Below are 27707 nucleotides of genomic sequence, written 5' to 3'. Positions count from 1 at the left end.
ACTGCCAGTTTGTGGAGGGCGTTTGCTCAGGTTGGGAAAGTGGATTCTTTTCTTCTCCGCGTAGGATCAAGGGAGGAGCCCTCCAGTGGTGTCAGAGGAGGGGCTGGAGGATCAGGTGTCAAAGTCAGGAAGGCCAGCCTGAAGGCTCTTAGTGTCTTCAAGGGTGTAGATATGGTGGGAGTCAGGGTGGGGGACACCTAGAATGGGGGTGAGATAAGGCGGACATGACCATCAGCGAATTTTCAGAGGTCAAGGACAAAAGGAGTCAGGACAGTCCCGAAAGCTAGTATTGGCCATAGGTGCTTAGTCCTTCTGCCGCTCCCTGTTTCCCTGGGTAACAGCTGTTCCTATAATGCAGCTATGAAGAAGCTCATATGAAAACACCCCAGCCCAGGGTCCATGTGGGCCTCGACAAGGACAGAAATCCTCCAGCTGGGCCAGATTCTTTTACAGGCTGGTCAGGGACTCCTGGCATGTCATCAGCCAGCGCTGTGGGCCGAACCCTCTGTGCAGCTGGTGAAGGGTGTGCTGTAAGTTTGGAACCAGGGAAATGCGAGACAAGGCTCCATGTAATTATCTAGGGGACAGTGCGTAATGGTTATGGTTGAAACACTTGAAAACACTTGAAAGCACATGCTCAGGCCAGTTCAGCCCTTTCTCGTGGCAGCGCACACAGCTCCCTCTGCGCATGTGTACTTGGCCGGCAATGGAGGTGTTGGCGAGATTGCCCAGAAAATTCAAGAGCCCACCCTGGCCCCCACCAACTTGGCTTCTTAGGAGGAAGTGAGTCTGTCTCTGGACTTCCCATCTGTCTAACATGTGCCACATTCCCCAGCATTTCAGGGCCACCCTTCGGCTGTTCTCTGTTGCTCAGTTATTGAGATCTTAAGCTTCCCAACTGAAGGGTAGGCTCTCTGGTGCCCGGTACTGTGCCGGCACCTGGTGGGTATTTATGAGTTCCTGGCTGACAGAATAGGCACATCTCAGTACTTAGAGCAAAAAAGAATGTTCCTTTCCAGTTAGTGTGCCACCCACACCTACAGTTAAATTACTTACCCCTGGATCTTCTATTTTGAGTGCCGTGAAACCAGACTCTCCTCTAAGTATTCTCAACCATCTCTCCCCCACTGATTACTCTCGGGATTTTTGTCAGTGGTATTGCTGTTATAGACTACTCTAATGAGCTGCCTTTTTACATGTCTCCTTGCTAAAGAATGTGAGAGTTTCCCAAGAGGATATACCTAAAAATGGAATTTCTGGATAGCGAATGCATATGCTAAACATCGCTAGATATTGCCAAATTGCTCTACAAAGTAAATGTACCAATTTCTTATCTGAAATGTATAAGAATATCTTCCTGTACATTATCAACAACATTTAGTTTTGCACGATGTCTTTTTCTTTAAAAAAAAAAAAAAAGAAAGAAACCAGACTCAACTCCATTATCCTTGTTATATATCCAGAAGAAATGTGAAATTAACATTATTTCGAAATATCTCTATTGCCACAGAGGCCTGTTCCCATATGCACACTTAGACCCTTGCACAGTCACATCAATTTTTTCCTTAGACCAGCAAACACAACGTTCCCACTGTACATAAAGTCAGCTGCCAGATTTAGGCTACCTGGGGAGGACAGAGGGCTTCCTGGGTGGTGCTAGTGGTAAAGAAGCCACCTGCCAATGCAGGAGACGTTAGAGACGCAGGTTCCATCCCTGGGTTGGGAATATCCCCTGGAGGAGGGCATGGCAACCCACTCCAATATTCTTCCATGGAGAATCCCATGGACAGAGGAGCCTGGTGGGTCCAGTGGGTTGCAAAGAGTCGGACACGACTGAAGCGACTTAGCTTTGCATGCACACACCGGGAGGATGAAAGTTTCAGAATTGGGACTCTTCAAGTATTATGCAGCTTACAGTTTGGACTTGTCTTTGGAGGGGATAGCAGACCCCAGCTGTGTGTGGCTGACATGAGACCAGAGAAAGGGGAAACAATCTTTAAGCAGAACTGCCCAGCACTTCTTTACATTAATATTACAGGGGGGGTTTTGTTGTTTTTTTAATGAGAGTGTTAATCCGTCTCCTCTGTTGTGAAAGGAACTTGAGGGTTTCCCTACTTTTCCCTACCCATTAAAAAGACAATTTAAAAAAATTTTTTTCCTTTAATGCTTCATTTTCTCAGTGAGCTTACTCCCTAGTGGCTCAGACAGTAAAGAATCTGCCTGCAATGCAGGAGACCCAGGTTCAATCCCTGGGTCAGGAAGATCCCCTGGAGAAGGGAATGACAACCCACTCCAGTATTCTTGCCTGGAGAATTGATGGACAGAGAAGCCTGGCAGGCTATAGTCCATGGGGTCGCAAAGAGTCAGACACGACTTACCAACACTTCACATATGTTATTCTATAACCAGAAAAGGCAAAAGTGTTGTCACAAAGAAATCCACCAGAACACCTTGGGGTTTTAATAGTTCCATGTGGCAGATACTATATAGATTGGTCCGATTCCTGCCTGGAGTCTGTGAAGAAGTGTGGCGATCACAGTTCTGTTGACCCCCACCAGGGATTACCAGCATCCACTCTGGAGTGCAGGGTCACCCAAGGAACTCATACTCTGATCCGCTTCCACCTCATTCACTGTGAGGAGCTCACGCATCTGCCTGCCCAGGATATGGGCAGCCCACGCTGCACCCAGCTCCTTCACCCCAGTGCCACTGAAGGAAGTATTTATCTGACCCCATCAGAAGGCATACGGAGGTTACACAAAAGAAATAAAGCTCCCGGTCATCTCTCTCTTCAACAAAGCAATAAGGTCACACTGCCCACCTTCCCCATAGAGAGTCATTCTGAAAGGACCATTGAGAGAACAACTTAGAGCACATTTGAATCAACTACCCCGCAGAAGGGCTCTGCCTTTAGACACACGCCAAGACACTGCTGACTCTCTCCGCCCAGCCCTCTAACAACACCGAGGCCCAGAGGAGCTCCGTTACTCCTGCAGGGTGCCCTGGAACCTTCCAGAAGGATGGTTAGACTGGAGGTGAGCAGAGTGGCACGGAATCGTAAATCAGTTCAGACCATGGACTCTGAGGTTAGGCTGACCAGTGCTGAATCCTGCCTTTGTCTATTGAAAAAGTAGTCTGTCTGAGCCTTCACTTCCTTGTCTCTAAAATGGGGGACATAAATTATACTTACCATATTCTTGTAACTACAAATAAGAGAATCTGCACAAAATCCTTACAGTGATTGACACTTGGCAACTGATGAAGGAAGAATAACTGTCATTGCTGTTTTTTCTCATCATTTCCTTCAGAGTCGTTTGATCGCCCAGGGCAGGCATCTTTGGTGCCCAGATTGCTCCAACTTTTCCAATGCCACTGAAATAAAAAGTGACAAATGTGGCTGGACTGAGAAGAGGGAAGAGGAAGATAGGTCAAGACGCTAGGACCAGCAGGAAATAGCAGCTCTCCACGAACAGATTCTTTTTTAGAAGTCATCTCCCTCTACTTTGGGAGGCAAAGTGTAGTACTCAAGCATCATTAGAAGTTGGGAGAAAGTGAAATAGAGTAACGGTAAAAAGGGAAGGGAAATTAAAATTTTTAGAACTCACAATCTTCTCTTTCTTGAACAGAGCTCAAGTGGTCTTAGGAAGTAGAAGAGAGAAGGGGAAATATTCTTTTTTTAAAAATGTACTGAAATTTTTGCTTTGGTTGCACTGGATCTTCATTGCAGCGCACAGACTTTCTCTAGTTGCAATGAGTGAAGGCCACTCTTGGTTGCAGTGCGTGGGCTTCTCGTTGGGATGGCTTCTCGTTGCGGAGCACAGGCTCTAGGCACGTGGTCTTCAGTAACTGTAATACATGGGGTCAGTAGCTGTGGCTCTCAGGCTCTAGAGCACAGGCTCAATTGTTGTGGTGCACTGGCTTAGTTGCCTCATGCCATGTGGAATCTCCCAGGACCAGGAATTGAACCCGTGTCCCGTGCATTGGCAGGCAGATTCCTACCCACTGGGCCACAAGGGGAGTCTAGGGGAAATATTCTTGAAGAGCAAATGAGGTCCAGGGCAGCTGAGAGACCAGCTCAAGATCAAGGAGCTAATTAGGACATTTCTCCCAGGTGAATACATTGAGGGCAGAGATTTTCTCTGCATTGTTCCCTGTGATATCCCCTTTACAGAGTGCATGCTTAGTAAATATCTGGTGAATAGCTGAACGGGCTACAGAAGCTGGCCTGCCTGACCCTTCGTATGTTTTTCTGGCCAACATACTTACCCATTAGATTGTGCTATCTCTGAACACTTGAGTGTTGAAATGCATGTATTTGCTCAAATAGCTCTTAACCTGAGCAGGTCACCAGCCTGAGATGCAACACAAGGGATTTGGATAGAAACTGAGAGGCGGCTCTTTTATGGACCCAGATGGAGAGAAGGGGCTGGGAAATGAGCTTAACTTGCATCAGAGGTTTTCCGGTAGCACTTTGTTTAGCCCTTTAAAGTGTATTAAGTGCTTTCCTAGTTATTGTCCTATTTGATTGCCTGGCTTCCACGTGGGGTAGGTGTTAATTTCTGTTTCCCAGCGGACAGTGGTGAGGCTGGGCAAGCATGCCCTCAAGGCAGGGGTCCGCAGCCCCGGGGTCTAATGCCTGATGATCTGAGGTGGAGCTGATGTAATAATAAGAGAAATAAAGTGCACAATGAACAAATGTAATGTGCTTGAATCATTCCAAAATCATCACCCCCAGTCTGTGGCTGTCTTCCAGGAAACCAGTCCCTGTGCCAAAAAGGTTGAGAACCACTGCCTCGGGGCACCTCACTCCCACTTCCTGGGCCTCCCTTCTGACTCCCAGCCTCAGGGGAAGCAAACAGCTGAATCACTTCCTTGAACTCTGGAGAAAATGCCCTAGACCCGGAGGCCCAGTCTTCTTTCTAGTTCTTACTCTTGGGATAAATCAACTGGGAGACCTTGGACAAAGGCACTTCCTGACAGGTGAAGCTGGATGTAGCCAGACAGACTTCTGATTTAAATCCTGAACCTGCTTAAGAGTGGCCTTAGAGACACAGAACAGTGCATTCAAGCTCCCTCAACAGCTTAGTTTTCCCGTCTGCAATATTGGGATCACATTGTGCGTTTGGTAGAGTTCCAGGAGAATTAAATGAGCTAGAGGAACCGGACATAGCGGTTGACTGGTGTGGAGATCCACCCGTTAGGGTCATCTGTGCTGGAGAGGAGGCAAGGGCGTGTGGATGCGTGTGAAACGCGCCGCAGGACCTGCGTGAACCGCTCGCCGGGGGAGCTCTGCCCACACGCGGTCTCCTTGGCAGCGCGGTTCAGCATCGAGGTGTTATTTCTTCTGCTTCTCCAGAAACACGGCAACAGCCAGCCGGCCAGCCTGCCGGAGTACAACGCCCCGGCGCTCATGGAACTCGTGAGGGAGAAGGAGGAGCGCATCCTGGCGCTGGAGGCTGACATGACCAAATGGGAGCAGAAGTACGTGGAGGAGAGCGCCATCCGCCACTTCGCCATGAGTGCCGCGGCCACCGCCGCCGCCGAGAGGTGAGGCTCGGAAAACACAGTGGAAAGAAGCGCAGGGTGTCCTGAGGGGTTCACGGGTGCATCCCAGGGAGTGGGACCGGTTAAAAATAATTGCAAAGTGGCTGTACTGCTAGGTGGAGAGCAAGGTGTGGTGTAAGATTTCTGGAGAATGAATTCGGTAATCTATCCCTCTTCTTTGGAGGACTCACTGGAAAAGACCCTGATGCTGGGAAAGATTGAGGGCAGGAGGAGGAGGGGTCGACAGAGGATGAGATGGTTGGATGGCATCATTGACTCAGTGGACATGAGTTTGAGTAAACTCCAGGAGTTGGTGATGGACAGGGAAGCGTGCCTGATGAGGACAAATGGGGTCACAAAGAGCTGGACACGATTTAGCAATTGAACACCACCACCTCTGCTTTGGTTCCACAATTCTGGTTCTCAGCATTTCTCAGGGAAATCATTGTATAAGTGCCTGAAGACCCAGGTCCAAGGGCGTTCATCTCATTGTGGTTGAAAACATCAATACATTTAAAACAGAGTAGAGCCCAGCAAGTGGGAGTCATTCAGTACTTTAAAGTCCATCAGTTCAGCAGAGTACTATGAGGTCTTTGAAGAATGATACTGAAAAAGCATCATTACTTTATCATATACTTTATGCTCTTTTTTAACAGTGGGTATGTTTCATGGGCCAGACAAGAACATGCAATCCTCATAACAGCCCTGAGAGTGAGGACTATTATTATTCTCATTTTGCAGGTGAAGAATTGGGGCTTAGAGAGACACAGTGGTAGTAAGTGGTGGGCCCACCCGTCAAATTGAAATTTGTTGAGCTTAAAGCCTGATTTCACTTGGTTTGAAATGGTTTTCCGTGGCTATCAGTTACTACCTCTCTTGCTTTATTTCCTTTGTTGTGGGTGCACAGCCTTACTCTTTCTCTAAAAATTAGGTCAAAATGCTCGATAATTCACATGATAATTCTTAGCTTCTACCCTTGTCTGAATGAGCAGGTCGTTTCCCTCAATTGCTGCACCTCGCCTGCATGCACTTCTGCTGCACTGGCCTGCAAGGCTGTCTGCTCTACTAGTCTGGATTCTCACCACCCTCCTTTCTGCCCATAAGTTATGTTGGGCATTGAATTCAGAGTTGTCTAGAATTTACCAAAAATTTGAGTCAGCATATTTAGCAGAGAGCCTCAGATTTTGAAGGAGCATCCATAAAACTGGACTAAATAAGGGTTGTTGTTGCACCATTGGGGATGGTAGGTTGTGAACCAGGCAGGAGAAGCGAACGCTGTTGTTAGTCAGCCCTCCACTTCTTGGGCTGTGTGATTTCTTCTCGAATGAGGTAGAGAAGGTCCCTTGTGGTTCTGTGGTTCGGGGGAGATACTTTATGAGCTGAGCGTGGGCTGTCATGTTCATTACCCAGGTAGAGAATTGCTAGCTGAATGCCCCCGTGGCACCTCCAGGAACTCAGAGACCAGTGCTACCCACATGGGCACAGATGCCTCCTCTGGGCGCTCAGCACACTTGCACCTGCAGACCCAAGTGGAAAGTGACTATTTGGGGATCCTTTATTAGTGCTCAAGTGTTGATTCTGTATGTCTGTGCTGTGAGGGAAACCAGCCCACAGCGTCCCCTCTGAGTGTGTCTTTGGGAGTAGAACTAGGCATTCAGGATACATATCAATCTCTTAGTGAGTTGCAGCTCCAGCCCTGGAGGAAGTTGCAGCCTCAGGCCAGCCCTTGAAATGTGTGAGTGACACTGGTGAAACCCTTGGAAACATTTCTTGATTTTTGACATAACTAAAATGTTTTTATCTTCAGCTCTTTGTTTTCTGAGCTAATATCTAAATCACCTCTGGATCCCGAGGCAGAGAACAGCCCATCATAAAGTTGCATGGTGAGATGTGGCCTTGTTTGCCAGTTTAGTCTAACATCTGCCTGTCAGTGGCTGCCCTGGGAGTTGTCTCTCTGCATGAGTTTTGATGGAAGGAACACCAAGTGGGCAGGCAGGACATCCATTTTCAGCCCTTCTGTCTCACCTGCATGCACTTTCGCTGCGCTGACCTGCAAGGCTGTGCGTTCTGCCAGTCACGGCTCTCACTGCCTGCTTTTTGCCTACTCTAGGTGTGAGACTGCACAAGGCCTTTCTGAGCATCACTTACTTTACTCAGAAATTACCTAATTTATGAAATGGAAATTACAGTTATTGACTGGTGATGTGCAAGGAAGCAGACTGTATTCCCCTGGCTGAGGACACCGAAACCCCAATAGCGCTGCCTTGGAAGAATGACCCAAGGCTGTTATGGGTCATTGTTGTCTCAACTCTTGATTTATCACATTAGATGCACACTTGGAATCCCCAGGAGGGCTTCACTGATGGCTCAGAATCCACCTGTCAATGCAGGAAACTCAGGTTTGATCACTGGGTCAGGAAGATCCCCTGGAGAAAGAAATGCCAACCCACTCCAGTATCCCTACCTGGGAAATCCCGTGGACAGAAGAGCCTGGTAGGCTCTAGTCCATGGTATTGTGAAAGAGTTGGACAGGACTTAGCAACTAAACAGCAATCAAAAGAAAAAAAAAAAAAAAAGAGGGGTTCTGGAGACAAATGGGACTGGAAAGTAAAGTCAGAAGTAGGGAATGGAACAGGTCTGGGGCATGAGATTGCTCGGAGGGCACAGGACGGGGGTGGAGGAGTGTTGTGAGATGAACCAGCCAGAGCCCACAATCAGCCCCAGCCCACCATGTGAGCCCCAGCCTTGGCCGTCTGTCGTCCTTCGAGCAGGGGAAACGCCTCTTGCTGTCAGACAATAATCCCGTGGGATTTACCCAGCCTTGTTGCTCTCTTCCTTAGCTCTGTTTAAAGTCCCGGATGGATGGATTCGTAGGTGGATGGGGACTCTTTCCACCGTCCCTCCCTTCCCCTTTTTTTTGCTTCTACATGTGATTACTGAGCATCTAATAATTCTGTGGGAAACTTCCCTCCCTTCTACTGACCACTGCTTCCCCCAGTCTTAGGAAAAATCAGTTCAGAGGAGGTCGTATTTGTAACTCCTATCTTACTGTTCTTTTCAAAGAAAACCTCTATAGTTTAGCATGGCTTTGCTGTTAACAAAAAGGGAGGAAAGGAAAATGAAGAACTTTTTAGAAAGGTCAAAATTCTGAGCTCTTATTGCTGAGATGCTAAATGGCTATGTAAGAACTGGCAAAAATGACTATTCCCAGCCATTAACTTAGTGACTTTGCAGCCACTGCTGCATACTTCATGTTTATAGGCAGTGTGATTTTGCCATCTTGATGCATTTTTGGCACCAGTGATCACAAGTCTGAGAGGCTAGGCTGTTTTGTGTGGGTGGGGAAGTTTTGAAACTTTTTAAACATTTCAAAGCAATGTAATATTTTGTTGAGAGTTGTGTGTGTGTACTTTCTAAGTTGTATTCATCTAATTGTACCTCCTGTTCTTGATAGTATAAATATGAATTTTTTTAATCTATTTCCAGTAAATTCTCTAAAAATAAATCAGTTGAAAATGTTTCTGGCTCTAATTCCCTGTATTGATGAGTTTTGAGCACCATGGAGTGAATTTATAATTGGGTCAATATGTGTAAAGCGCTCTGCTGGCTCCCTGTGCTGTTAGGCAATTCTGATTTGTTTTAGTCAGTTTGCACTTGGCCGCATTCTCCCGTGTGCCCTTTTTGTTGGTTTATCTTATCATTCGTGTACCTTTGCTGAGGCCTCTTCATAAAGACACGGGACACTCAGGAGTGTGAAGTGGTTAAGAGCATGGACTTTGTTTTTTGTTTTTTTTTTTTTTTGAGCATGGACTTTGGAGTCAGAGATATCTGAATTTGAATCCATCTGCCTTCACTAACTGGGTGCTCTTCCAAACTCACTCATTTGTTCATCTGTAAAATGAGGATAATAATGCTTACTGCCCAAGTTCCTGAGAGAGCTACATGAGATACCTGGGATAATGTGCTTCACCCAGGTCTGGGCATGATGAAACACTCCCTCCTGCATACATGCAAGAAGGCCCCCCTTTTTGCTACTTTTAGGTGTTCTAGAAAAGAGCTTTAAGATTTTAACACTGTAATGTGAAGCTACAGGGATGTGAAGCTGCATCCCTTCTTACTAAAGATTCACTTCCTAGTTTAAGATTGTGCCTTTCAGCCTCAGACATGCTTAGATCTCTTAGAATTCAGGGGTCCCCAACCCCCAGGCCGAGAACCAGTACCGTGGCCTGTTAGGAGCGACCGACCGACCGAGCGACTGAAGCTTCATCTGTCACTTCCCATCACTCACATCATTGCCTGAGCCATCCACCCTCTCCCACTCCACCCCACCCCTGTGGACAAATCGTCTTCCATGAAACTGGTCCCGAGTGCCGAAAAGGTTAAGGACCCCTGACTTAGATGACACAATTATCTTATCTTTACTAATCACCATTGAAAGAGAAAGTGTTGGTTGTGTCCGACTCTTTGTGACCCCATGGACTGTGTCCGCCAGGCTCCTCTGTCCGTGGAATTCTCCAGGCAAGAACACTGGGGTGGGTTGCCATGCCCTCCTCCGGGGGATCTTCCTGACCCAGGGATCAGACCCGGGTCTCGTGCATCGCAGGCAGATTCTTTACTGTCTGAGGCACCGGGGAAGCCCCGTGAGGAGTAATTATATTGACAGAACCAGTGACAGGAGAGCAGTCCCCTTTGACCGGTTGTTTTCAGCCAGGCATCTGCTGCCAGCTGCACTGCTTTGCAGCCTCCCTCTGTCTGTCCCTCCCCTCATCCACCCCCTCGGCTGGACTTTCCCGGGACACGGGGTGTGTCTTCTTCATTTTTGTGTCCTGCTGCCCAGCACAGTTGTTGCGCTGAACGGACCTGAATCCTAGGCAGGGGCTCACGGGAGAAGCGAGCCGAATGCAAGCGTGGAGGGGACTCCAGCCGGAGCCTTGCTGTCCAGGAGGAGCAGTCTCTGTTTCAGGGATTTCCTGAGTCCCCATTTCCTGTAAAATACTGAGATAGCTCCTAAATGGGGGAGAAACAGAATAAAACCTGAACTCTGATTGAGAAAGTAAGAAAGGAGTGAAAGAGCACACGCAAGGACATGCTAACTGACATGATACTATCCAGTGTCCCCACGTTAGTAGACACTGGCCCTTAAACCTGAGAGTGTACAGTGTCCGCATTCAGCACGCACCATGTCACTTATGATTCGGGGTCGTTGGTAGAAGGGGCAGGGAATTTGGAATTTGGGATTTTATTTTCCTTAGATACTAGCTCCGTTCTAGGGGTTTAGGGAGAGAACTGACTGACATCAGTCTGTGTGTGTGTCCTGTGTTGCCAGGGACACCACGATTGTCAACCACTCAAGGAACGGCAGCTATGGCGAGAGCTCGCTGGAGGCCCACATCTGGCAGGAGGAGGAGGAGGTGGTGCAGGCCACCAGGCGGTGTCAGGACATGGAGTACACGTAAGGGACGGCCGTGCCCAGCCCCTGGGTCCCACGCCTGCCACCCGCCTCGAGAGCCCGGTGGGGCCACCAGCCCGCTGTGCGCACTCATCTCCAGCCCATTCCCATTCTAGACAGCCTTAAGCTTGAGTCCTCCAAGTCCACATTCCAAGGAAAAAGTCCTGTTAACAAGGGGCCTGGAGCCCGAGGTTTCTGGGATCTAATTTCATGTCAGATGCAGAGCAAGAATTTAGAAGCCCATGTATTTTCTGGGTGTCTGTCTCTACAGCCTACTGGACAGTATCAGCTGGACAGAGGGAAACATCATATGCCAGAGTCTCAGAGTTTTTGAGCCAGTATTTATATATTCCAGCCAGTAATAAAGAATATCTATATAGCTGATGTGTTTTTCTCCTGAAGTAAACAAGAAGTCCTCCAGCAGGCTTTGTGACATCTCAGAGCTAGCCTGCCGCCCATCCCCAGTCCTCCCCATCGAGCCCTGGGAAGCTGAGCTTCTCATTCTGCAGATGTGAAAATAGGACTGCATGGCTGAGTCGTTGATAAGCTCAGCAAGTTACTATCTGGGTTGTGAAAAGAACTCACGTGTCTTCTGATTCTCATTTTTGACCTTCAGGGAGGAAAACGTCATCTTCTCACAAAAAACTTGTCCACTTTTTTTTCCCCTCAGAAAATAGGGAAATTGACTCTTCGTGAGCAGCCCACCCCGTGAGGCTTGAGTTTGTGTGTGTTTCCCCGTAGTTCCTCATGCCCTTCCCACTGCCAGGCTCCTAGACACACTTCAGGCCAGGAGGTCCTGCCAGTGTGTCCTTGGGGTCCCAGAGCCTCCTGAGGGGCCAGAGAAGGTGCCCCCTTTTCAGGTACTACAAAAGGTCAGTCTTCTACAATTGGAGATTGTAAACTGAAGATAGGCGGCAGTTAACTCTGTCCTTGGAATTATAGTTAAAGTCTGTGGGGTCCTGAGAGAAGTGCAAATATCCCTGTTATCCCATGGATTTTGATCTTGACTGTTCTGTTTTCTTACACAGTATTAAAAATCTCCATGCCAAAATCATAGAGAAGGATGCCATGATTAAGGTCCTCCAGCAGCGATCCCGTAAAGATGCCGGGAAGACGGACTCCTCCAGCCTGAGACCTGCCCGCTCGGTGCCATCCATTGCAGCAGCCACCGGGACTCACTCCCGCCAGACCTCGCTCACCAGCAGCCAGTTGGCTGAGGAGAGAAAGGAGGAGAAGACCTGGAAGGGGAGCATAGGTGAGCCCCACACCCTCAATAAGCCCCGCCCCTCCCCAAGCAAGCCCTGCCCCTCTGCAGAGCCCCACCCCCTCAACAAGCCCCGCCCCTCCCCAAGCAAGCCCTGCCCCTCTGCATATGAGCCCCACCCCCTCAGGCAAGGCCCTCCCTCCGTAAGTGAGCCCGACTTCCACCCAGGCAAGCCCCACCCCCACATAGGTGAGTCCCTCCACTCCTCACGTGAGCCTCTGAAGAGCAGGAGTCACACAAACACTGAGGCACCTCAGCTGGCCGATGGAGTTCAGACCCCCTTGAGAAAGCAGGAATCTCCAAGTCTCAGTTTATTTGTTCAGTTCTGTTGCTCAATTGTGTCCGATTCTTTGTGACCCCATGGACTGCAGCACATCAGGCTTCCCTGTCCTTCACCATCTCCCAGAACTTGGCTCAAACTCATGTCCAGCAACTCAGTGATACCATCCAACCAGCTCATTTTCTGTCCTCCCCTTCCCAGCATCAGAGTCTTTTCTAATGAAAAGACTTTCCCATCAGGTGGCCAAAGTATTGGGGCTTCAGCCTCAGCATCAGTCCTTACAATGAGTATTCAGGACTGATTTCCTTTAGGATTGACTGCTCTGATGTCCTTGTTGTCCAAGAGACTCTCAAGAGTCATCTCCAGCACCATAGTTCAAAAGCATCAATTCTTCAGAGCTCAGCTTTCTTTATGGTCCAACTCTCACATCCATACATGACTGGATGATTGGAAAAACCATAGCTTTGACTATATGGATCTTTGTTGGCAAAGTAATATGACTGCTTTGTAATATTCTGTCTAGGCTTGTCATAGCTTTTCTTCCAAGGAGCAACCATCTTTTAATTTCATGGCTGCAATCACCATCTGCAGTGATTTTGGAGCCCCCAGAAATAAAGTCTGTCACTGTTTCCATTGTTTCCCCATCTATTTGCCATGAAGTGATGGGACCGGATACCATGATCTTGATTTTCTGAATGTTGAGCTCTAAGCCAGCTTTTTCACTCTCCTCTTTTTCTTTCATCAAGAGGCTCTTCAGTTCCTCTTCACTTTCTGCCATAAGGGTGGTGTCATCTGCATATCTGAGCTTATTGATATTTCTCTTGGCAGTCTTGGTTCCAGCTTGTGGTTTATCCAGCCCTGCATTTCTCATGATGTACTCTGCATGTAAGTTAAATAAGCAAGGTGACAATATACAGCCTTGACATACTCCTTTCCCAGTTTGGAACCAGTACATTGTTCCATGTCCAGTTCTAGCTGTTGCTTCTTGACCTGCATACAGATTTCTCAGGAGGCAGGTCAGGTGGTCTGGTATTCCCATCTCTTGAAGAACTGTCCACAATTGGTTGTAATCCACACAGTCAAAGGCTTTAGTCTTTGACTAAAGTAGTCAATGAAGCATAAGTAGATGTTTTTCTGGAATTCTCTTGCTTTTTCAATGATCCAGCGGATGTTGGCAATTTGGTATCTGGTTCCTCTGCCTTTTCTAAATTCAACTTGGACATCTGGAAGTTCTCGGTTCATGTACCTAGCTTTGAGGATTTTGAGCATTGCTTTGCTAGTGTGTGAGATGAGTACAATTGTGCAGTAGTTTGAACATTCTTTGGCATTACCTTTCTGTGGGATTGGAATGAAAACTGACCTTTACTAATCCTATAGCCACTGCTGAGTTTTCCATTTTGCTGGCATATTGAATACAGCACTTTCAAAGCATCATCTTTTAGGATTTGAAATTTGAAAATTCTCACCTGGAATTCTATCACCTCCACTTGCTTTATTCATCTTGATGCTTTCTAAGGCCCACTTGACTTGGCAGTCTAAGATGTCTGGCTGTAGGTGAGAGGTCATGCCACTGTGGTTATCTGGGTCATTAAGATCTTTCTTGTATAGTTCTTCTGTGTATTCTTGCCACCTCTTCTTAGTATCTTCTGCTTCTGTTAAGTCCATACTGTTTCTGTCCTTTATTGAGCCCATCTTTGCATGAAATGTTCCCTTGCCATCTCTGATTTTCTTGAAGAGATCTCTAGTCTTTCCCATTCTGTTTTTTTCCTCTATTTCTCTGCATTGATCACTGAGAAAGGCTTTCTTATCTCTCCTTGCTATTCTTTGGAACTCTGTATTCAAATGGATATATCTTTCCTTTCTCCTTTGCCTTTAGCTTCTCTTCTTTTCTCAGCTATTTGTAAGGCCTCCTCAGACAACCATTTTGCCTTTTTGCATTTCTCCTTCTTGGAGATGGTTTTGATCACCACCTCCTGTACAGTGTTACAAACCCTTGTCAGTAGTGCTTAAGGCACTCTTATCTATCAGATCATATCCCTTGAATCTATTTGTCACTTCCACTGTAAAGGATTTGATTTAGGTCATACCTGAATGGTTTAGTGGTTTTCCCTTCTTTCTTCAATTTAAGTCTGAATTTGACAATAAGGAGTTCATGATCTGAGCTACAGTCAGCTCCCAGTCTTGTTTTTGCTGACTGTATAGAGCTTCTCCATCTTTGGCTGCAAAGAATATAATCAATCTGATTTCCATATTGACCATCTGGTGATGGCCATATGTCGAGTCTTCTCTTGTGTTGTTGGAAGAGGCTGTTTGCTATGACCAGTGCATTGTCTTGACAAAACTCCGTTAGCCTTTGCCCTGCTTCATTTTGTACTCCAAGGCCAAAGTTACCTGTTACTCCAGGTATCTTGACTTCCTACTTTTGCATTCCAGTCCCCTATGATGAAAAGGACATCTTTTTTGGTGTTAGTTCTAGAAGTTCTGGTAGGTCCTCACAGAACTGTTCAACTTCAGCTTCTTTGACATTTGTGGTTGGGACATAGACTTGGATTACTGTGACATTGAATGGCTTGCCTTGGAAATGAACCAAAAAAGTCTCGTTTTTGAGATTGCACCCAAGTACTGCATTTCAGACTCTTTTGTTGACTATGAGGGTTACTCCATTTCTACTAAGGGATTCTTGCCACAGTAGTAGATGTAATAGTCATCTGAATTAAATTCACCCATTCTGGTCCTTTTTAGTTCACTGATTCCTGAAATGTCAGTATTTACTGTTGCCATCTCCTGTTGGACCACTTCCATTTTACTTTGATTCATGGACCTAACATTCCCGGTTTCTATGCAATATTGCTCTTTACAGCGTAGGACTTTACTTCCAACACCAGTCACATCCACAACTAGGCATTGTTTCCACTTTGGCTCAGCCTCTTCATTCTTTCTGGAGCTATTTCTCCAGTCTTCTCCAGTAGCATATTGGGCACCTACTGACCTGGGGAGTTCATCTTTCAGTGTCATATCTTTTTGACTTTTCATGTGATTCTTCTCAGTATTCTTCTGAAGTATACTGAAGTGGTTTGCCATTCACTCTCCAGTGGACCATGTTTTGTCAGAACTCTCACCATGACCTGTCGGTCTTGGGTGACCCTACACAGCATAGTTTCATTGAGTTAGAGAAGCCTGTGATCCATGTGATCAGTTTGTTTAGTTTTCTGTGATTGTGGTTTCCATTCTATCTGCCCTCTGATGGATGAGGATAAGAGGCTTGCGGAAGCTTCCTGATGGGAGAGACTGGCTGTGGGGGAATCTGCTGGGGGGTCTTGCTCTGATGGGCGGGACATGGATCACCAGTTGCCTGCCTCAGGGACAGGGGCTCTGGCTGCAGCAGACCTGGGAGGTGTGGGATGTGAGCCCCACAATGGGACTACCGAGCAGACAGCCCACAAACTGGAGAACAGTTATACCAAAGAAGTTTTCGCACTGTTGTGAAAGTTCTGGGACCCACACCAGATTTCCCAACCAGGGGATCCAGCAAAGGGACTGAGAACCCCCAGGGAATTTGACTTTGAAGGCCAGTGGGATTTGATTACAGCACTTCCACAGGACTGGGGAAACAGACTCTTGGAGGGCACAAACAAAACCTTGTGCACACCAGGAGCCAGAGAAAGGAGCAGTGACCCCACAAGAGACTGAGCCAGACCTGCCTGTGAGTGTCCAGGAGTCTCCAGTGGAGGCGTGGGAAGGATAATGAATCATACTTTGGTGGTGGAAGCAAAGGCCACCCCACCAGAGTCACTGTTAGCCATGAGTTGACTCACATCATAATCATTATCATTATCATTATTATTGAAAGTTAAAGTGTCTTACACTATACAAACTTTTAGTGGGAGCAAAACTTAGAGACTTCAGGCCTCTGAACTTGGTTCTGCCCCAGGCCAGTGGTAGGACTGTTCCACGTCTGCTTCTGTGTCTAGAAAAGCTGGGTGGTGTCTGGAGGTGTCTGCCCTGCTATATCCCGTGGCGTCATTGCAAGGATAAAACGAGATACTGGAGAGAAAGCACTTTGCAAGCAGTGCTCTTGCATAAGGGGCTGCTGGTGGTATTTTGTTGTTGCACAGGCAGTGTTTGGAAGAGCATTCTGCAAACGCGGTCTTAGCCATGGACCGGTTTCCTGGGGTGATGGGGACCAGCGGCCCAGCTCGCTGAGTCAGAGAGGATGAGACAGAGCTGCCTGGGTCACAAGCAGCACTCCCAGTCACACGTCCTCCGCTCTTGTCCCTGGCACTCTGCAGCCCCAGGGGCCTGGCCCTTCTTTGATGCATCTCCCTGGGTCAGAGTGTGTTTTGTTTATCTGTGGAGCCGAGAGCCTGTTTTTGTCAGCCCAGGACATTGGAGGAGCCTGGCTGCTTCATGCCAAAGGGGATGAGAGCTTCCAGGAGGAAGCTGACAGGCTTGGGGCGGAATCAGGCACCCAGCCGCTATCTCCGTTTGAAGTCCCCCCATGGGTTACTTCTGTAGCCCTTGCCCTTCAAGGAAATGCACTTCAAAGAGGAGGCATGTGGACAGCAGCTGGGATCTTCAAAGACCCTCCAAGGACCCTTAGCTCCCCTCCCCGTGTAGACAGCCTCAGCAGTGGTGCTCAGGTGGACTTGGTAGGGGACTCGGCATGTGCTCAGCTCACACAGAAACCTCTCTGGCAGAGGCCCGTCTGTGACGTCCAGCCAGGCAGGCATTTCCCTGGGGGCTGTGCCCGTACCCCTAGCATTTGATGTGCCGGGCCTGGGAGCGGAGGACCCGGCTACAGGAAGAGCTCCTGTGTTCTCCGCACTCATATTCTCCCGTTATTGTGATCAGTGTCCACATGTCACAAGACAGAGTGGAGCCCTCCCCACTGCAGACGGAGGCACACGTTCAATTCCCAAAGATCTCCTGCACGGGCCCCACAGCGTTTCCACAGTCTCTTGTCTGAGGGCCTCTGGAAGGAGGCAGAGGTAATAGCATATCCCTTTGTGATGGCTCTTGCCAGACTGGCTCTCCACGCAGGGGTAGGGTGATGATGCGGAAAAGGACACAGGGTGGACTTAAAGGCGGGCACCTCTGGCTTCAAACGCCATTTCTGCTACTTCTTGGCTGTGAGACGCTAATTTCACTAAGCAGCCGTTTCCTTCTCTATAAGACAAAAGACAGCAACAGGACCTACGTCATATGAAGTGAGGTTGGGAAGCACCTAATCAAGGCTTCTTGCTCCTTAAGGCGTGGTCTGTGGACCAGCACCACCAGCATCTCCTGGGAGCATATTAGAGAAACAGAAGCTCAAGGTCCCCTGCTGAGTTGAATCTTCATCTTAACTATATCCAAATAATTGATATGTGTGTGAACATGTTGAGAAGCATCCCTGTAGACAGACTGGATTGAGTTGTGTTGCATTATGAGTGGGCACCCTGAAATAGCCCTAGCAAGGAGACTGTGTGAACTTCGTTAATGACCGGACACTTGTGTGCCTACTGCACTTTCTGTAGGCTGGTGTGGAGTGCTGGCACTTTTCTGAACGAGGGCTGTATTTCACTATTAGAACAGTTGCTGTGCTGTCCAGCTTTGCAGAAAGACATTGAGGAAACGGGGCACATCACGCCTCCCTTTTGCCCAGCCGGCCACCCTCTTCCCACCCCGGATGCTTTGGTCTTGGGGCGGGTGGGGAGGAGAGGGCTGAGCAACTCTGCCCAGGAACCCAGCTGGCTTCCTGCCTCTTGGAGGACATGGCTCTTCATCACAAGGAGCTCTCTGGGGAATATTGTACACAACTCTGTTGCCATGACCAGGAGGCGTGTTTGTTTTGACCCGGGGCCTAGGGAGACAATTCATTACCCAGAGAGGAGTGGAGCTGGGGGCTGTTAAGCAGAGCAGCAGGCCAACAGGGCTGTGTCTAGGAGCAGAGGAGCCTTCAGGTTTTCTTAGACACGCCGCCACTGCTCAGGACTAGCCCTCCTGGGCTGCATACGGAAAGAAAGCATCGTCTCCAGAAAGCCTTGCAGGAGTTGCCCCCACCCCTCAACACTCTGCCTCTAAGGTACCTCTTCTCCCTTCTTTCCATAGCATCTTGAGAATAATAGTATCCTATCATTTGTCATGTTACATTATAACCAGTTTATGCGACAGCTCCTCCCCTGCCCCATGCTAGGTTTTTTGTTTTTGCTTTTTATTTGGGGTATTCATTTCAGTTCAGTCCTCAGTCATGTCCAACTCTTTGCAAGCCCATGGACTGCAGCACGCCAGGCCTCCCTGTCCATCACCAGCTCCCAGAGTTTACTCAGACTCATGTCCATTGAGTCAGTGATGCCATCCAGCCATCTCATTCTCTGTGATTCCCTTCTCCTCCCACCTTCAGTCTTTCCCAGCATCAGGATCTTTTCCAGTGAGTCAGTTCTTCACATCAGGTGGCCACAGTATTGTAGTTTCTGCTTCAGCAACGGTCCTTCCAGTGAACACACTGATCTCCTTTAGGACGGACTGGTTGTATCTCCTTGAAGCCCAAGGGACTCTTAAGAGTCTTCTCCAACACCACAGTTCAAAAGCATCAATTCTTCAGCGCTCATTGGAGGAGTCCCTCCCCCCGCGACCCCCGTCCCATCCACAGAGCACGAACCTGGGCTCCCTGGGCTCTACAGCAGGTTTCCCCTAGCCGCCTCTATTACACACGTGTGTGTAAGCTCAGTCGTGTCTGACTCTTTGCAACTCTGTGGACTGTAGTCCGCCAGGCTCCTCCATCCATGGGATTCTCCCTGCAAGAATACTGGAGCGCGTTGCCATGCCCTCCTCCAGGGGGTCTTCCCCACCCAGGGATCAAACCCAAGTCTCCTGCACTGGGGCGGATTCTTGACCACTAGCGCCACCTAGGTGGTGTGTGGTCCTGATCTTCCAGTTCACCGCGCCCCAGCATTGTGCAGACGTCCTTCCTTCCGTTCTCTTCGCTGGCGTCTGTATCCCTGCCCAGCCGATGGGTCTTGCTTCTTGAGGGCTGGTGCTGAAGAAGCTGTTCCTCCATCCGCAGGGCTGCTGCTGGGGAAGGAGCACCACGACCACGCGTCCACCCCCGTGCTGCCCACGCCCTCTGCCGCTGCGCTGTCCCCGCCAGCCCCTGGCACGTCGACCGGCAGCGCCCACGCCAAGACGGGCAGCAAGGACAGCAGCACGCAGACCGACAAGAGCACCGAGCTCTTCTGGCCCGGCGTGGCCTCTCTGCCCACGCGCAGCAGGCTCAGCGGGACCCCTTCCAACAGCCCCGTGCTGAAGCACCCAGCGGCCAAGGGCGCAGCAGAGAAACTGGGTAGGGGGTCTCCGCCTGCTGTCACACTCCACAGAGCTCCCTGTCCTGTTTGTGTGGGAGTGGGGCGGGGAGGGGCTTCTATTGAGCTGGGGAGGGAGCCGGGCTACCAACCTACTCTCACTTAGGGCTTATCTTATGGTATGGTTTCTATAATGCATGTAGGCTCCGCAAAGTGTTAGGCGCTCAGTCGTGTCTGACTCTTTGCAGTTCCACGGACTGTAATCCACCAGGCTCCTCTGTCCGTGGAATTCTCCAGGCAAGAAGACTGGAGTGGGCTGCCATTCTCTTCTCCAGGGGAGCTTCCCAACCCAGGGATCGAACCTGGGTCTTCTGCAGTGCAGGCAGATTTTTTACCAACTGAGCCACCAGGGACGCCCTAGACTCTGCAGGCTCTTTATTATTCTGGAATTGAAATATGTGTGCTTGCGTGCTAAGTCGCTTCTGTCGTGCCCCACCCTTTGCGACTCCATGGACCATAGCCCACCAGGCTCCTCTGTCCATGGAATTCTCCAGGCAAGAATGCTGGAGTGGGTTGCCATTTCCTTGTCCGGGGGATCTTCCTGACCCAGTCTCATGTCTCCTGCATTGGCAGGCAGGTTCTTTACCACCCGCGCCACCTGGGAAGCCCTAAAATGTGTGTAGAGACTCCTAACTTATTACTATTTAAAAGAGCACACAAATTGCATTTGTCCTTTTAGCATATGTTTAATAGCTAGCCCTTCCCCAGAAGGTGTGCAAACAGACCCTCGAGGGATGTTAAGGAATCAGCCCCCCTCCCCCCCCACCCCGCCCCCAGTATGTTTGGGAGCTGGTACCAGGTCCATCAAGAGCATCAGGTACAGAGATGTTGCCTTCAAGGTGTTTACTCATTAAGGATTCAGTGTCGATTGAAGCAGACACTGATTCAGTCTTTCGTGGTTAGAAGCAGAAGGTAGATTTAAGGTAGGTGAACTGGCCTAGCACTCAGGCCAGTTCTGAGGAGTTGCTTTCAAACATTTAAGAGATGACAGTTTGGGAGGAGTTTTGCGATGAGTCCAGAAATGTCCTTGGAGAGAGTAGACTTGGCTTTGGACTGTTCTAGTCATGGGGTGAGGATACCTCTGCTCAGGAATCCTTTGGAGTAGGTGGGGGCTCCTGGGCATAAATGAGTTGTTTCCTCAATAGGCTTCCCTGTATTCATCTTCCAAAATAAACAAGTACACATAATGTTTTCAATTTTTGGAGATGTAATTCTTGGGATGCCCGTTTGCCAAGAAGGCAGGGAACCGGGGAGGGACCTGCCTCATGGTAGGCACTTGATAATTTAGAGGAGAGGAGGGGAGCGGGGTGGGTGAGGTCCCCGCACAAAGTCCTAACACCCCCTTTACCCGCTCAGACCTCTCCCATCACGTTCTGGTTGTGTTCTCTGTGTCCGAATCCCAGGCCCAGGCATTTAGCTTTGGTCCACCAAAGCTGGGCTCTGTGGCCCTAACCTGTGTGCACCAGTGGTGACGGGTGGTACATGAAGTGGTTCCATTTTAGAGAGAGCTGGGAAGGCCTGTGGTCCTCCTGGGGAACGGGCCGCTGATATGTCCCTTCTGTTTGGCAGAGAACTCTCCCGGCCACGGAAAGTCACCTGACCACAAAGGCCGCGTCAGCAACTTGCTCCACAAGCCTGAGTTCCCCGACGGGGAGATGATGGAAGTTCTCATCTAACCCTGGGCTCCCTGTAGAATTTAACAGCGGAACACCGAGGCGTGAGAAACATGGCAAAGAGAAAGAAAGATCACGAAGGTTGCGGATGGGAAATCAGGGATGGTTTGAGCAGATAAGGATTTCCGATTAGTGAGAACACTTTTTATAAATGTTAAAACAAAAATAGGAGACCTACATGACTGAAGATGAAGAGGTTGCCGTGGATTACTGCTTATGGTGGAAGAGAGAAGATGCATGTAGGTTTGGAAACGAAGAAATAGGAAATGAAATTTTTTCATTGTACAGAAAAATGTACCTCTCGGGAAGGGTCTGTGTACACCCATGGTCTGGTTATAAACAGATAAACCTGAGCATGGATCTTCCTTGGAATACACCCATTCTCCTTGCCTCTTAGCTTGTTTTGAGAAGAACCTCCTAGAAATCTCGCAGTCTGTCTTGACATAACGTCATATCACCTGTGCCCTCCATGATGTGTCCTGTGAATGCATGTGGGTGTGGCAGGGAGGAGAAATGTCCAGGGTGATGGAGGTTTAAAAGGCCACCTACACCTCTGTACCTTTTGGTTTGGATTGTCAGGAGGTTTGGGGCCTTCTAGGCTTTTCTGCACTGAGCAGTATATTCTCAGCAGGATGGGAGCTTTCTGGTCTTGGGGTTCATCCCCCCTCACTTCTCTGAGTTCATCTCTGTCTCTGCCTCATCCTCTTTCATTTTACCCTTTTTTCCTTCATTTTTTTTCCTAAGCCTTGGCAGTGTTCCTTCGGTCTGGGGTTTGCCAGAGCAGTATCTGAACGGTCATCATGCACAGTGACTAGTGGGACAAAGCCTTTTGGTGGCTTCCTGGCAGCTTCCTCCGCCTTGGAGGAGTTGGGCTGCAGCAGCTGACGTTCTGACAGTGAACTCGGTCAGCTCCAGTGAGACAGGATTCACGGCCACGGTGGCGTCCTGCACTAAGCTCCTGCCGCCGCAACTTCCTACCCTCACATCGGCTCTTACGTGGAGTTCGGTGTCTCCACCTCATTGCTCCGCTGAGGTCGGGCTTTCAGGACTGCACTCCAGGAAACAAGGGACACTTGACTTGGTGGCATCTAGAATCTCCCCTGTCCCACTCGCTACTGTTTGTGGCCCCTGCTCTGCCAGCCCCTTGAACCCTTCTGGATGTAGTTCATGAGCACGCAGATTCTGTCGGGTCTGCCCTGCTGGGGACTTGCTTCGTAACCTAACAGGCCAGTATCGAGACAGTGTGGTCGGGTTGTTCAAGGGTTTAGTTCGAAGCAGCTGGTCCAAAGTAAGACAGAAGCACCAGGTCAAAGAGCCAGGAATGAGTGCGGTCGTGGCCCTCTTTTCCCTGTGCTCTACAGTTTCCCATCTGACTTCTCAGACGTCGGCTTCCTTTACAAACCTGGAAGGTGCAGGATCAGTGGAGAGAGGCTAGTCAGGCCATCGGATGCCCTTGTGGGGTCCTGATGAATTTGCTCCCTCCAGGGGAGCAGCAGCTCTGTCGCCCCGGGTCCTCATGCCCACCATCTGAGACTTTCTCGAATCCCACCCAAATGAGGCCCTGAAGACCGCCTCACTTCAGAAAGTTGGCTTAGGTGGCTCCTTGTAGGGTTGGTCTTTGGAGCATAACCTGAGTGCCTGCCTGCCTGCTAAGTCGCTTCAGTCATGTCTGACTCTGTGCAACCCTGTGGACCATAGTCCACCAGGCTCCTCTGTCCATGGGATTCTCCAGGCAAGAATGCTGGAGTGGGTTGCCATGCCATCCTCCCGGGGATCTTCCCCACCCTGGGATCGAACCTGTGTCTCTTATGTCTCCTGCCTTGGCAGGTGGGTTCTTTACCACGAGTGCCCGCTGTGGGGAGCCCTGTAACCTGGGTGAAGCCTCCCCAGATCCACGTGGTAGAAGAGGGCGATGAGTGTGGGTGGAGGGAAGGAAACTGCTGGCTTTGCCCAGGAGCTTCTCAGAGCTGCCTGCTGGTCAGAGGGGGCAGAAGGGATGCACCTCAAGCCTTGCTCTGTGGGGGACTCGTGTGTCACGCGTGTTGCCTTCTGCGGACCCACTTTAAGCATCACTGAGGGTTGTGCAGCTTGAGGAGCCAGAGCGGCTCTGTGGGGCTGAGCAGTCCCGGGTTCCGCCGGAGCAGCGAACCTCATGGGTGGTGCAGGGGCGGGGCGAGTATGGACACGTGGGAGTTGGGGGGCAGAGGGCTCCCCGTCCCATCTCCTCTTTCACTTTCGACAAGTGATGAGGCTCAGTTGATGGCAGCCGACTCTCTTAAGGACCTTTTGGCTCCTGATTAATGTTGAGAGTGGAAAAAATTAGTATCTAGAAATAGGAGGGCCCCCCTACTGCTGTCCATATCTGGGCCACCCCAAATGTGAGCTGTGTCCCCCAGAAATGGGTGGGAGCCAGAGCCTTGTCTTTAGGCCCCAGCACATCTCGTTGGCAGCGCAGGCACGAGGCTCACTGGCTTTCTTCGGTCTCCCGAGTTGCCAGGCTTGGTAACTCTCACAATGCACAGACGTCACCATTTTTCAATTGTGCTGTAGTGTCTCTCCACCTTTTTTGCTTCTGACCTGCCTCCTCTGCAACAAAAGGGTCTGACAGCTTTGAAATCTCTTCTTTTATGGCAGATTCCGGCCCAGCGAGGGCCTCACTGCTCTTCATCTCCGTAGATTTCTCGAAGCCTTGCTCGCCTTTAGGAGAAAGCAGATACTGAACTCCCACTGTGCGTTCTTGCAGTTGATGCCACACGATCTCATGGGATTTTCGGAAAAGAATCCTTGCTCCATTTTGTAGTGCCAACTGTGTGCAAGCGCTGGGTCCTTTTGGTGCATCCTCGGACCACATAGGAGCAGGGGCAGGTTTACCCTTATTTCACAGAGGAGGAAACGGGCTCAGAGAGGCCAAGTCCCTTCCGCAGGAGAGACCGGCGTCTGGACCGAGGGTTTGGGAGAGCAGCCTTGGCGCAGAAGCAGGCCGGACTGCCGCTGACTTGGGGGTGATGAGCGTCTTTCGGGGTTGCATCTTGACCCGCTCCGTCCCCTTTATGTGTCTGTGCATGTGTGCACACACACGCAGCTCCCTTCTTCATCCCCCCAACCCTCCGAACTGCTAGGACTGCCTGTAAACACAGCTATAGATGGGAGTCTGTGTACTGTTACACTGGGCCACAAAGTCTGCTTTATAAAGCTCTTACTTGCATGTAATGCAGAGGCTGGGCCTCCTGCAGAACGTCCCAGTGTGGTGTCTGATCATGAACTCCTGGCCCTGTCTCAGGGTGAAGGGTCAAGGCCTTGGCCCTGGGGGACGGCCCGCCGGGGTCACCCTGCCTCCTTGAGTGTGTCGTCTGGCAGTTTCCGAGTGCCGCCCGGGGTACCGTGTGGAGCAGGCGATGTTGCTGCTTTCTGGCACTGATTTCCGAATGTGTGCAGAGCCTTTCCTTGACGTTGTCTTCTCAGCTTGTCTTCGGCTTCCCACGGGTTGGAGGCCAGCCACGGCGTCGCGCTGCGCCTGCTCCGAGCGGACACGCAGTTTGCGGCTGCCGTGTCCCTCCCGGGACTTGGGTTGGAGGCAGAGAGTGGGGGCCCTTCTTTCTCTTTTCTGGTTTGCGGAGCTTGCTCCTTGGGACCCATGTGTGCGTTTGACTACACAGGACTTGGGTTGGGTATCCAGGCGTGCCGGAATGCCCCCTGCAGAACAGTCAGCCGTCCCCGCTGTTTGTTGTCTCGTGGCTTTGACCTTGTGATGCTGAGTGCTGACAATTAGAGATGTCTCCTGCTTTGTCCTCTGCAGTGCTGCTGATTTAGTCTCTAAGTCATGTCTGACTCTTGCGACCCCATGGACTGCATGTAGCCCACCAGGCTCCTCTGTCCATGGGATTCTCCAGGCAAGAACACTGGAGTGGGTGGCCGTTTCCTTCTCCATTTGGTAGCTGATGGCAATAGAAACTCCCCCCACTGCAGCCTGAGTCCCAGAGCCTGGTATGAACACAGATGTCAGGAGAGGCAGGGTTCCAGGAGGCCATGGAGAGTAGGTGGCGGGTTGCAAGGTTTGGAGGCAGGGAGCTCACGTGAGCAGAGAGGTGTGTCTTCCAAAACAAAGTCCTGCAGCCAGTGTGTGTGCCCTGGCGCCGGTGGGCATGCTTCTGTGTGCCCCCTGTGATCTCACACTCCTCCTGAGCCAGGGAGGACTGTGGCTCTGATATGAGGGAGTCAGAGTGTCTTTTAACACAGAACATCCTGCCCACAACTGCCCGCTTATCCCTAAGCTCGACGCAGCTGCGGTGTAGGCTTTACAAATGTTATTTTTTCTCTTCTGTTTTTTTTTTTTTTTTTTTTTTTGCTGCTAATTAATCAGTGTGTTTAGAATGTCTTCATTCACCATGAGGGTTGTTCAGTGGGTGTCCCTGGTGTGTGGCTCCATGGAAGATGGGCAGAGTCATTAAGAAGTTACCAGAAGCTGATCAGCTGGGAGCATGAAAAGGTTAGCACTTCAGTAAATGGATTTCTTCTGGACCTAATAAGCAGTTTTTTTTTTTTTCCTCTCACTTTTAAGTAGTACCCCTTTTCTTGTTTGGTAATTTAAAGGTATCTAAAGACATGCATTAAAAAAAAAAAAAAGACCTGTATATATTGTCAGTGCATACATATGAGATGTGGCTCTAAGATTGTATGTTGAGTTTCTTTTCTTAATATCCAGAAGATCCAAGTGTTTCATCTCACCCTACCTTGTGAAACTCTTGTCGATGACTGAGGTGCTATCCAAGTAGAAACATTCTGTAAACACCTCTGTGAGGATGGATTTGGGGGCCTGGTATGTTCCTCTGGTTATCCTTAGAGATGAGGGATCGTCATCCTTTGAGGATGGGTTTAAGTTTGGAAATAAACCCAAGTCATTGACTCAGTTGGATAAGTAAAGATGGGTGATGAAGGTAAGTTACATCCTTTTGGCTCTTTCTTTTTTTAAAAAAAAAAAGTCCCTAAGACGTTCCTGGGGATGCTGCGTCTTTGGACTCCTTTCAGGGTGACCACTTCAAAGGAAGACAGTAATCACTAGTACATATAACTTCCAATGGATTTTTTTAAAAAGCTGCTCTCTTGTCACGCCTTGTACGTGTTCACACCTCTGTGTACACACGGATGTAAGCACACATTCATGAGTATCTATCTGCCTCCAGTCGGAATTCTGTAAAACCGTGTTAGACTTAAGTGCATGTTATTGTCATATTAGGCCAAAACCGGGGTGTTTCTTTGTCGTGAAACTTTGCTTCTTCACAGAATTAAAGTATTGTTTTCAGTATAATGGAGTCCATATACAGCATTCTCCTGTATCAGCTCCTGAATTTCTGCTGCCCAGTGGTATGTTTCCGTGTGGTTTACCTAGAATTCTGTTCACATAGAGACACCTGTAAGTATTTATTACAAACCGGGATGTAAACAGACTGGCCCATAGTGGTTTTCTTTGATTTAAGGTGTTTTCCCCCTTTTGCGGAGCAGAATCTGGGATGTTCTGTGAGGCGGGGCGGGGCGGGCACCCACCTCGGCCGGAACCCCGCTGGCCTGGGTGCCACCGCGCTTTCTGCCGGCTGCGAGTGCTGCGTTCTGTCCAGCAGACTCTGATGTAACATTCTGGCATCTTTGTATGGCTGGTCTGTCCTGGGGGGCGGGGAGCCCAGAGCTGTAACGGCCGGATGGGTCTGTGTACAGAGCAGGGAAATTCAGGAAGACGGTATGTCCCCCACAGCAAATATTGATCCTGTTGGTCAGCCAAAGATTTTCCTATCCTTTGCTGCTTAAATTTGTGCCTTAATATTGTATATAATAAATGGATTTAAAAAAAAACAAAACAGTTTTTTTCCCTCTCATTTGCTCTTTTCCTTTCCCAGGAACTTATGTACCCAGCGCTCAGTCAGTGTGGGTTGAATTTCATCTCGTTTTACTTCTGGAGGCGGCCTCACTTGCTGTTTTGCTTCCAGAGGCCTCCAGTCCCCCACTGCACCCCTCCAGCACCACCCCTCCTTGTGGAACTCCTGCTGTTGATCCCAAGGAGGAAATGAGTCATCCAGGCCACTGGAGCTTGCCGTCCACCCACCACCCACCCCTCCAGACAAATACGGAAAGAGGAAACACGGGGACGTGGGCCCAGGAGATAGTG

The 27707-nt window shown here is 49.5% G+C and overlaps 1 protein-coding gene across 5 annotated transcripts in view; it reads left to right on the top strand.

Moving 5' to 3' along the window:
• AMOTL1 (angiomotin like 1) overlaps positions 1 to 27399 on the top strand; it is a 149761-nt gene extending 122362 nt beyond the window's left edge. For 4 of the 5 annotated variants that reach the window (XM_061143902.1, XM_061143907.1, XM_061143915.1 and 1 more), the window contains exons 9-13: positions 5357 to 5547; positions 10871 to 10996; positions 12022 to 12248; positions 19583 to 19858; positions 21447 to 27399. In XM_061143902.1, the coding sequence (XP_060999885.1) occupies positions 5357 to 5547; positions 10871 to 10996; positions 12022 to 12248; positions 19583 to 19858; positions 21447 to 21553 (927 nt within the window). In that variant the 3' untranslated portion in view covers positions 21554 to 27399. The remainder of the gene's footprint in view (positions 1 to 5356; positions 5548 to 10870; positions 10997 to 12021; positions 12249 to 19582; positions 19859 to 21446) is intronic. The other variant, XM_061143935.1, reaches the window with a different exon arrangement.
• Positions 27400 to 27707: the final 308 nt, after the last annotated feature.

This window comes from Dama dama, chromosome 1, assembly GCF_033118175.1.
Source record: "Dama dama isolate Ldn47 chromosome 1, ASM3311817v1, whole genome shotgun sequence".
NCBI lineage: Eukaryota > Metazoa > Chordata > Mammalia > Artiodactyla > Cervidae > Dama > Dama dama.
Note: the sequence above shows the minus strand (reverse complement) of the source record. Positions and strands in the feature narration are given on the sequence as shown.